This window comes from Camelina sativa, chromosome 2 (assembly GCF_000633955.1).
Source record: "Camelina sativa cultivar DH55 chromosome 2, Cs, whole genome shotgun sequence".
Lineage (NCBI taxonomy): Eukaryota > Viridiplantae > Streptophyta > Magnoliopsida > Brassicales > Brassicaceae > Camelina > Camelina sativa.
In genome coordinates this window covers 18378830-18389911 of record NC_025686.1, presented here as the reverse complement: position 1 = coordinate 18389911, position 11082 = coordinate 18378830, and the positions used below count along the sequence as shown (strand labels likewise).

Below are 11082 nucleotides of genomic sequence, written 5' to 3'. Positions count from 1 at the left end.
GATACACAAAATCTGAAACGCACTTGGGAAGAGAGAGATGCAATCACCACTACTAATGAGGCCAGTACCTCTGGTACCTCGGTAAAACAAGTAGAAAAAGAACCTAGACGTACCAAACGATCTCGCCAGGGAAAAACTTACGGTGAAGATTTCTTGATGGTTCTTCTTGCAGAGAACGAACCAAGAACATATAATGAAGCCATGACTACACCCAACGCTCCTCTATGGAAGGAAGCCGTTAATAGTGAGATCAACTCCATTATGCAAAATCATACATGGGAGATAGTTGAACTACCTGAAGGGTTTAAACCACTAGGGTGTAAATGGATCTTCAGAACAAAATTAAAAACCGATGGCTCTATTGATAAGTACAAAGCTAGACTTGTGGTGCAAGGATTCCGACAAAAAGAAGGTCTGGATTTCTTTGACACCTATTCTCCTGTAACGAGAATAACATCAATCAGAATGCTAATCGGGATTGCAGCATTAAGAGACCTGGAAATCCATCAAATGGATGTAAAAACCGCCTTTCTAAATGGTGATTTAGAAGAGGAAATTTATATGAAACAACCCGAAGGGTTTGTTGCTCCAGGACAAGAAAATAAAGTCTGTAGACTGGTGAAGTCGTTGTATGGACTTAAACAAGCTCCAAAACAATGGCATGAAAAATTTGACAATGTAATGATGTCAAATGGTTTCAAGATAAATGAATGTGATAAGTGCATATACATTAAAACTACTCCTAGTGGGTATGTTTTGTTATGTTTGTACGTTGATGACATGCTCATCATTGGTAGCAATAAAAACATAATCCAACAAACCAAAAATATGCTTCATGGTCAATTTGACATGAAAGATATGGGTTTAGCGGATGTCATTCTAGGGATTAAAATCACTAGAACCGCTGACGGAATTATTCTGTCACAGGCACATTATGCTGAAAAGATATTTGAGCGATTTAAAAACTACTCAAAAGGAAAAGCAAAAACTCCTGTAGATCATGAACTTCACTTGACCAAAAACACGGGTGAAGCGGTGTCACAGATAGAGTATGCTAGGGTGATCGGAAGTCTCATGTACTTATCAAATTGTACAAGACCCGATCTCGCGCACGCAGTCAACGTTCTAAGTCGTTACACCAGTAATCCAGGTCATAAACACTGGCAAGCCATAAGAAGAGTATTAAATTACATAAGATACACAAAAACTTATGGGCTGCACTATGGTAAAGAACCAGCAGTTTTAGAAGGGTACAGTGACGCCAATTGGATAGCTGATTCCAAAAACTCAAAATCCAAGTGGATATGTCTTTACTTTAGGAGGTGCAGCAGTATCATGGAAATCTGCGAAACAGACTCTAACGGCTGGATCAACCATGGAGTCGGAGTTTATAGCTTTAGATAAAGCCGCAGAAGAAGCAGACTGGCTTCGTAATTTTTTGGAAGATATTCCGATGTGGGAAAAACCTGTGCCGGCATTACGTGTACACTGCGATAGCCAATCGGCTATTGCCCGAGCACACAATACTCACTACAATGGCAAGAACCGTCATATTAGAAGACGTCATAAGACCATTAGAAACTTGATCACTACTGGTGTAATTACAGTAGACTACATAAATACAGTTTTTAATCTTGCGGACCCCTTTACTAAAGGGCTAGCTAGAGATCAAGTTGTAAAATCATCAAGAGGAATGGGTCTAAAGCCTACAATCTAAGAGGATGTTTGATGGAAACCCCACCTAAATGACTGGAGATCCCAAGAATTAGGTTCAAAGGGAAAACTAAATCAAACAAAATCAATCTGGAGTACTGTATGACTAATAGTCACAGCCCAGTTCCTAAGATGAAAAACAGTACTTCCTGTGTCTTTAAAGGTTAAGCAATGCTTTTAATGATCAAGTCCATAAGCTTTGATATATCAGTGGAGCATTTCCTAAAGGAAAACTTCTTAAAACAAACGCTAATGGCGAATCACCTAGTGAGTGTGAAATCAGGCCGTTTCTAGGAGAATAAAATGTAAGGCTATATTCTCCAACTTCACTCATGAAATCCAGGCATGTTCATGGCCAAAACGAACACAATAGAGAACTTGGTTCTTCGAGAAAAAGAAGCTGGGTTATACCTGTTGTCTCGGTTTACATAAATATCCGGGTGGTTCAAGACATCATGTTCACCTCCTGGCCAGTAAATCCGACAGATATTAACAATGAGTAGTTCAAGGCTGAAAAATGCTACTATCTCAGACACAGTTATTTTTCGCATACACTCTTGAAAGTCGAGTCTGTCTAGTCAGTCTAGTCTTTTATTTTTTATTTTTATTGAGTCAGTAAAATCTTCCTATGTTTAGGGTAAATTCTATTCATGTGGGGGATTGTTGGAACTACACTTTTGACAACATGGCTTTAGCCAACTTTCCGGTGACTTGTCCGGTGACGTCCGTCATCGGAATGACCGGTTTAAGGACTCTTTGGATTCCTTGTAATGAGCACTATAACATAGTGTAGTTACTTGTCAAAAACGAAGTTATAATGAATGAGAAATTAATCTCCAAAGTGGTTAGCTTGAAAGCTTATAACTAGTATTATGGGATGAGGAAATTACGTTGCATGGACCGGACTTGGTTTAATATTTTGGAGTAAATTTATTTGCAACTTATATTACATTTCATGTTACGTATGTTGCTTATAATATTCAAAATTTTATTTGCAAAGTCAAATCGAGTTTGTTGTGTTTAAAACAAACAAAGTCGAAGCCTTATCAACTCAAACGGAAGAATAAGTCGCTCCGGAGATCTCGCCAACGTGTGAGACTTCGATCGCATCTCTCCACTCCTCAACTTCCCGAGATATCAGTCCACGAGCCCAGATTTTGTGGAGAGCATCTCATCCTCCTCTCCATATAAATACATAGCACTCTCGTTTTATTATCTTTACGCTTGCGGAGAAGCAAAACACTCTGAAACAAAAATCCAACTCTCTCTCACTCCTCTTTCTCTCACTACAAAAACGTAAGTGTTATCGTCAAGAGTGTATCGTTTGCGCCAACGTTCGTTTGAGTCCGTAGTCAAGTGTTGTGACACGGTCTCGTCTCGGTTGTATCCTGGGATCCATGTACTCACTAAACCGCCACACTGCGGGAGCTACTTTGGGTTAAGGAAAGAGATCGTATCTCGCCTCCGAGAATCTACTTCTACTCCTTTCTTCTATCGTTTTACATAGGTGTTATAATCGTTATCTCATATTTGGATTTTCGCGGTCCTACACTTGCAACATCTAAACTCTCTATTGTTCCTGGATTTTCTTTTCCTGGCTCTCCGGTTGATATCACAAAATGCTGGTCATCACTCTCTAGTGTTGAAGGTTGTGTAGCTGAGATATTCAAATCAGTATTCACAGGAAAGTTTGGTGACGTTGGACATATGTGTTGCAAAGCGTTTTCGGCCAAAAAAAAGAGGAACCTGTCAGACCGCCGTGCGACCACCCCGGCAAGGTAGAACCGAGCCGAGTAACGATCCTCTGCAGCACCGGACAAGTCCGAAGACCGATCGTGGCCGTTAATCACGCTCTGATCGCACGGCCATGGTTCATCAACCAGGGTTAAGGGCCTGTCTCCTTAGAAATCAAGGAAACAGAGGTACGAGCCTATAGAACAGATCCTGTTCAAGTAAGGTCTCGACCAAGGTTGCTCCCTCAACGTTATATATACAATAAGTATCTTTCCTAGATGAGCGATGTGGGATAAATAATAGGAACTAGTTATATAAGAAAAGCAAATATGGATTGATACATAGGCCAAGGCCCATTTAATTATATATTTAGCTCACTATCTTATTACCGCATTATATAAGATGTAAACCGAACTTAATCGGTAAGAATTCGAACATTTAAGCTGATTCAGATATGACTATATGAGATATCCACACAGGCTGGGCAATACGAACATTGAATTTAGAAGTAAACTGAAACTTAAAGATTTAAGCAAAAAAAAAAAAATGTGGGATGAAACTACGTAATGGAATTGTAAACGAAATGAATTTATATTCTGAGTTACAGGTTTATTGGATAATGAGAAAGCAAAAAACAAAAGCTGCAAACAAAAAAAATAAAAGCAAAGTGGGTAAATGTGTAGAGATTTTCACTTTTTATTTTTGTCTCAAGACAGAAACACAAAGTGGAACTTGGAAGTTGTCTTCGTATGTACTTTTTTATGAGTTTGGTTCCCACAGAGATACTCTATATTGCACGCTCTACACTCTCTTAACCACCGCTAAAAACGGACGTGACAGTGACTCTTCCCATTTTTGCCTATCTCATCCTCTAACTTCCTATAATATATAAGCATACACATACACCAAACGCAATGTGTAACGACATATATGAATATTCATGATAAATTTAAAGGATTAGGATATGGTTTGTTTATTTAGAATCAAAAAAAAAAAAAAAAGTGTTGCTTTTCTATTTAAAATTGTTTGCAAAAAGCTAAAAGAACTCACATCATGCACTTACACCAAAGAAAGCTGCGTTGTTGCCTTGTTGGTAATAAACACAGAGCATCTCTCATACGATGACCATGTCTTTCTTCTTGCTTGTTTACGTATTAAAAACCCCTTATTCAGTCGTTTGCATCTAATTTACACGTCAACCCATTTGTTCCAATATTTGAATACTTTAGTTTATTATTTTTCACCACTTTTACAAAAGAATCTACAAAGCACATAGACGGTGCATTTGGACTATAAACCAAATTTTAAAATATAAATTAAGGAGAAAAAATAATAATAAAAAGTTCAATCTTTTTTCTTAGAGATATTCATGTTTTGTTAAAAAAATTTCAAACATAATGTTTTACAATTATGTAATAGGTAATACAATAGTAAAAGTTACTTCTTCTAGCTAGTTTCTAATTATGATTTACCGTTGATTAATTGATCCACTAGGTTACCTCTCTAGTTATTTGATTCTTAGTTCTTCCTCGCTTTTCACTTTATTATATATATTCAACCTAAAAAGAAAATACAAATCAAAGTTTGTAATCTAGAGAAAAAAGCATGATTATATAAAAACACTATAATTGAAATCAAAAGTGATGTTTACTATTATTGCGGCTTTATAAAACAATAATTAGGTATTCGTCGATTAGATGCAAATGCAATGGATTAGTTCACAATGGGTCATTTATATATATAGGATTACGAGGGTCTAAGAATTGTTTTTTTACGATCGAGGTCTCTGTCTGACCGTCTGAGAATTAAGACTTTGCTTTCTGAAATTTTGCATAAAACACACACAATAAGATACGACGTAGGACCTACGTTAGATACGGTCGTGGGAGAGGTTAGATCCAGGCCTGAACCGGTCAATGCGGAGCCCTAGTTGATTTGATTCTCCACGTACCAAAAAAAATATACTAATGCTCACATCTGTTGTTTTCAGTGTCCTCTATCATACTCTCGACGTTCTCCACGCGCCAAAGTTCTTTTCTTTTGGTTTTAACGTAGCCACTAGCCACAATCAAACCAACTCTTTGACAATGTTGTCTATGGTCTATGGATCATGGATGATGGTGAAAGCACGAACATTAGAACTTTACACAAATTATATAATTAACATCGACCAGAATGACTACAAGAAATTGAAAGCTTCTTTCTCTTAACCAGCTCGCTTGCATGAACATTAATACATTATAATTAGTTTTAGTCAATAATTTTATTGTTTTACACGTATGAGAGTGAGAAGATAGATGGATGGCGCGTGGCTAATATGACTGAGTTAGTGAGAGAGGCAGAGGGGACGTGAAGAGTGACACCGGCGGAGAAAGCACAGTCCCGCGATTCGTGCGGTTCGCTTTCCTCACGACTAAGTGACGCACCGACTCACTGATCACGACACGTGCACACGTGACCCCCCTCTCCTCCCTTCTCCTTATCTTTTCTGAATACTTAATAATAATCTGATTAAATTAGTACATTATGCTATTAATTATTTATCTACTTTATAGACAGATCTCAGTGATTAGGTTTTCTATTATTATTATTCAATTTGATAAAAGTTTATCTCTATACGACTATACCAATATTCTCCGTTGATTATATATAAAAAAAAAAGTAGGACTGTGTAACAATTCATTATAATCAATTATAGTTAGTTTACATTAGTCAAATTGTTCATTATTGCACATACCTTTTAGGCTTTTACTTTGGTTAAAAACTAATATTCTTTTTGTAACAACATTATTGTATTTGTTTAATTTCGATGGAAACGTGCTTATGTTTTCTTCGAACTTATGGATACTAATTAACTAGTTTTATACATAGTCCTTTTTCTATATAAATTTGTATTCTACTATCTTCAATTTGAAATCATGATTAGTTTTAAATTTTGTAGTAATTATATTTAAGAATTTATTGTTTGTTCCCGTTGTTTAGTTACGTTACTCATTTTTTACTTTGTAAACGTAAACTCTAACTGCAATGTAAGGAAATAATAATATGATGCAAAAACATGTCCAATGATTAGACCTAAAAAAGTCTTATTAGAAATGTTGGGAAAAAAAAAAACAAGACATGAGCAAGACACAGTAACTTCCTAACTTCCTTAATCACCTAATTTGAAAAAAACTAAGTCACTTATTACCTGAATTTCGAAATTATTTGGTAAATATGAACAATCTGACATCTGGTTCCAGTTCCACCATCGACCGTGACATTGGCGTGCCTTTCTAGCTCTAGCTTAAAGTCTGTTATATATGCTTTCTCAATTTCTGGTCTTCTCCACTAGATTTTCTTATTTTCCTCAAACATTCTTTTTGATTTTTGTCAACATTCTTCGAACATTTACTTTTTGTAGGTTAATAATAGGTTTACATTACCAAAATGCAAACGCATAGTTTTAAAAATATTATGCTATTTTCAGTTAAACTGTATCACTTAGTTATATTTGTTCATGCGGAATTTATCATTGTTAGGGAAACATTTCATATATTTTCCTTTTGAGTGGTCCGGCCACTAGGTAATAAAGCAAGCATTAGGCGATCAAGTTCAGTTTTAATTGGATGTACATCTTGTCAATAAGAAGGCCAACAAATAACTTATAGTCAAGTCATGTTCTTCACAATAGACATGCATATCATTTCGAATATTTCTAAAGCTTAGGTTATAGCTATGATTGAACGAAAATTGCAAGAGCTAGAGAGACAATACTGAAGTAGTTTTGGACCGGATTCTAACGATCAACCCAATATATATATGTTTATTAACTGAAGAAGCGAGTTTTGGAGTTATTTCAATTTCCTTCTCTCTCTTTTATATTGAAACTTGCGCATGAACCATTTTGTGAGATGGAGATGAAAATGGTCCACACTTGATTTTCCTTGAGGTCGTAATATATGTGGGAGAAGAAGGGTAAAATAATAACAATAAAAAGGAGAGAGAGGGAGAGAGATGGTAGTGACTAGTGAGTGATGAGAGGGGAAAACAAAAAACAGAACCACTTTTGTCATCCCTCAACATTTGTCTTGCTAGCCAGAAAGAAGATAATACTTGTCCCCACCCTCTCCATTTTGCTTTTTTTTTTTTTTTTTCTTTTTTTTCATTTGACAAATATGCAATTTCGACAAAGTTCATTCATGTTTTAAATGAAAAAAATACCATTCTAAATCAAAACTCATTTTAGAATTTATAACATTTCTAATCAATTCTAAGATATAATAATATAGTATTAATTCATACAAGTGTAACTGACTATAATTAAAATAGCATAAAAATATTCGAATCCCAATTTATAAACTATCAAACAACCATGATTTTATTCAAAAAATATTTTAAAAAAAGAAATACTCAGTTGAAGTACTACTAGATTTGTGATAAGAAAAAGGAAAAAAAAACTTAAATGTTAGTAAGAAAAAATAGGTGGACCAAAATAAATATTTATGAATGCAAAATCGATAAGTGGAGATGACATTATGACAATGGTGATAAACCTTAAAAGAAATAATATATATATATATATATTTATGGATATTCCAACAAATTAAAAATAAATATAATATTATCCCTAAACGGCTAAACCCTAACTTGTCGCCGGGATTTCGATTAACATAATTTCTCTCTGTACACTAAAAAAAAGAAAAGAAGACTCAGAACAAATAAAAAAGAACGAACAGTAGTGAGAGAAACTAAAAGAAAGAGAGAGAGATGATGAGACTCTGTGGTTGACAAACTCTTTTACACAGAGAAAACAAAAGATAACTTATTTTCTTTTTCTTTTCTTTTCTTCTTTTCAGTGGTACTGCTCTCTATACTAGTTTATAATATTTGGCAAAGACAGACTCTGTCTGAAGAAAGCTAAAGACTTGTGATGATTCTTAGCAAAAGAAGCTGTGTCGTCTTTGGAGACTTCTGAAGGGGTTCTTTTTTTTTTCTTAGAAGTGAGAGAGAGAGAGAGAGAGATAAAGAGAGAAAGAGAGAGACATGGTGGGCTCAGGAGTTGGAGGAGGAGATAGAAGCAAAGATGCTGTAGGAATGATGGCACTTCATGAAGCACTTAGAAGCGTCTGTCTTAACTCCGACTGGATTTACTCTGTTTTCTGGACCATTCGTCCCCGACCGTACAATACACATCCCTCTCTCTTTCTCTCTCTATGTTCATCATTTGTTTTCCTACTCTTTCTCTGTTTCTTTACCCCCTTTTTGGTTTCTCTTTTTGATTTCAGGAGGGTCCGTGGTGGTAATGGCTGCAAGATTGGTGATGAAAGTGGCAGCTTGTGAGTCCTCTTGTCTCTTTTTGCTTTTTAAGGACATGAGAGACAGAAACAGAGCAGCTCTGTTTTCAACCCAAGATCTCTTTACTTCTATAACAATTTGTTTTCTTTAATTTAAAAAGGATGTTGATGTGGGAAGATGGTTTCTGCGGAGGAGGAAGAAGTGGAGAAGATCTTTGTGTGGAACCAGACATTGAAGGTGAAGATCTTGTCAGAAAAGCTTTCAGCAAGATGTCCATTCAGTTATATAATTATGGAGAAGGGTGGGTACTGGGTAGGTGTTATATATAAGTAATTATGGACAAAGATAATTAGTTTATATATAAACACACCCTAATAATCACTTTCATAATTAGCTTAAGATATAGTTATTATTATACTATACACACACAAGTTATGATCTTGTTGTTATGTTTATATATCTGCAGATTGATGGGTAAAGTTGCTTCTGATAAATGTCATAAGTGGGTATTCAAAGAACCACCTGAATCTGAACCAAATCTTGCTAATTACTGGCAGAGTTCTTTTGATGCTGTACGTTTCCTCTAATCTTCCACATATCTTTTATTTTTATTTTATGGTTAGATGATGAAATTTATGATTTTGATGGTTACCTTACACTTAAAGTCAAAAAAATTTATTGCAGCTTCCTCCAGAATGGACCGACCAATTCGAATCAGGCATCCAGGTCAATTATCAAACTTCTTCTTTGGTTATTTTTTTTTACTGTTTCTTGATCTTTACCTTAACACTGTTTATATTTGACCAGACAATTGCTGTGATTCAAGCTGGACATGGTCTGTTACAGTTAGGTTCTTGCAAGATTGTGAGTTTTTATTTTCTTTCTCTTATTGTTTCTTACTTTCTTATTAGCTACTTCCTTTTTTAGTTATGTGGTGTGTGATCATGATCAGTCATTGTTTTATTACTTCAGATTCCAGAAGATCTTCATTTTGTGTTAAGGATGAGACAAATGTTTGAATCAATTGGTTACAGATCAGGTTTTTACCTGTCGCAGCTCTTCTCTTCAAACAGAACCGCGACTCCATCTTCTTCCTTGGTTCCAAACCAGTTACCTCAGTCTCAAGCTTTTAACTGGGGATCACACTCTCCATTGTTACCTTCCCCTAGCTTTCAGAACCAACTACCAGCAGCATCAGCTCGATTCGGTTTCCTTCAAGATAGCAATGCACCTCCTCCTCAGATGCTTCCTCCAATGGAAGAACATGAAGACGACATCAAATGGCCTAATGGTTTGTCTCTTTTCAATGCCTTGACTGGCCGTGCAGACGAAGCTAGTAGGCTTTTGTTTAACCAGGAGCAGCAGAACCCGATGAATGTGGAGAACCAGAACGAGTTCTTGAGCCTTGAAGGTCATCATCATCATCCTAACAAGTTTAGAAGAAGCTATACGTTACCAGCAAGAATGGATTCTTCGTCATCATCAACCTCGCTAGATCAGCAACCACCAGTGGAGTTTAGGAACAATAACTCCGGAAGCAACTCAGGTTTGTTCCCTGACGTTATCGAGACGTTCTTGAGATGATTGACAAGTTCAAGATTCAGGGTTAAGGACAGATTAAGAAAAGCTTTGGATGCTAGTTTTTAGCTTATGCTTTTTATATATACATGAACTCTGTTCGTTGTTTCTTCCTTGTTGTTGTTGTTGTTGTTGTTGTTGTTGTTGTTATATGTACCATATTGTCTGATTGTTTTTTCTTTTTATGTCAACAACTCATTAAGCATTTGAAGATACTTTAAAAGCACATTATTGATTTGGCCTTTCTTAAGTCCTAAAATATAGAGTACAGACACATTTTTCAGCTTGAAGATTGATCTTTCCCTTTCACAGTTCCTATCTCACCCACTGTCACATTCTCTTCACTCTCATCTTCGCCGCCTGCAACCGTTGCTGCCTCCTCTGTGGGAGCGTCTCCGCTCTCTTCCTTGGCTAAATCTGTGGCTCGTTTTATCCCTTCTTTTGCAGTGTCTGCTGCATAGCTGAGTGAAACATCAGGTGCCTTGGCATCTGTACTTGTCCCCATCGCTTCTTGTCTTGCCTCATTCATACTAGCAGATGAGTCTCCGCCTCCGTTGCTTCCCTGGAGAGAGTGTTCATGCTTTTTCGAGTTAGCTGATTAGATTACAATACAACAATTTCATCAAAAAGAGCAAAAGAGAACACATATTTACGATTCCCTCTCTTACTTGAGCGGTGAAGCAACGAAGAGTGTTGTTATTGTATTGTCTCTGCGAAGCTCTGTAGAAGTTTATCATTCCTCTCTTGCCAATAAACAAAGCCGCCATTTTTTTGTTACAG

General features: G+C 36.2%; 3 protein-coding genes across 5 annotated transcripts in view; 2 read left to right on the top strand and 1 right to left on the bottom strand.

Moving 5' to 3' along the window:
- Positions 1–3733, top strand: part of LOC109128874 — a 6422-nt gene extending 2689 nt beyond the window's left edge. Inside the window, exon 2 of the mRNA XM_019236025.1 lies at positions 3282–3733. Within this exon, the coding sequence (XP_019091570.1) occupies positions 3282–3495 (214 nt within the window). The 3' untranslated portion in view covers positions 3496–3733. The remainder of the gene's footprint in view (positions 1–3281) is intronic.
- On the top strand, positions 8067–10544 carry LOC104728970. Of its 3 annotated transcripts, none has more exons than XM_010447884.2 (7): positions 8067–8609; positions 8715–8765; positions 8885–9036; positions 9191–9296; positions 9409–9450; positions 9532–9588; positions 9697–10537. In XM_010447884.2, exons 4-7 carry the CDS (start codon positions 9195–9197, stop codon positions 10306–10308), a joined length of 813 nt encoding a protein of 270 aa, XP_010446186.1. In that variant the 5' UTR covers positions 8067–8609; positions 8715–8765; positions 8885–9036; positions 9191–9194; the 3' UTR covers positions 10309–10537. The 3 variants fall into 3 exon arrangements, with proteins under 3 accessions (XP_010446186.1, XP_010446180.1, XP_010446192.1); XM_010447878.1 differs by having other exon boundaries at positions 8069–8609; positions 8885–9025; XM_010447890.2 differs by lacking the exons at positions 8067–8609; positions 8715–8765 and having other exon boundaries at positions 8885–8961; positions 9697–10544.
- On the bottom strand, positions 10508–11081 carry LOC104728946. The gene is made up of 2 exons (XM_010447857.2): positions 10971–11081; positions 10508–10864 (listed from the first exon to the last, which is right to left on the bottom strand). Exons 1-2 carry the CDS (start codon positions 11067–11069, stop codon positions 10583–10585), a joined length of 381 nt encoding a protein of 126 aa, XP_010446159.1. The 5' UTR covers positions 11070–11081; the 3' UTR covers positions 10508–10582.

Excerpts from the sequence above, each read along its gene's own strand:
- LOC104728946 (XM_010447857.2), bottom strand. The coding sequence starts at position 11,069 with ATGGCGGCTTTGTTTATTGGCAAGAGAGGAATGATAAACTTCTACAGA. Across the intron at positions 10,865-10,970 it reads TTCGTTGCTTCACCGCTCAA|GGAAGCAACGGAGGCGGAGA; the intron begins GTAAGAGAGGGA and ends CACTCTCTCCAG.
- LOC104728970 (XM_010447878.1), top strand. The coding sequence starts at position 8,473 with ATGGTGGGCTCAGGAGTTGGAGGAGGAGATAGAAGCAAAGATGCTGTA. Across the intron at positions 9,297-9,408 it reads GGCAGAGTTCTTTTGATGCT|CTTCCTCCAGAATGGACCGA; the intron begins GTACGTTTCCTC and ends AATTTATTGCAG. Across the intron at positions 9,451-9,531 it reads AATTCGAATCAGGCATCCAG|ACAATTGCTGTGATTCAAGC; the intron begins GTCAATTATCAA and ends ATATTTGACCAG.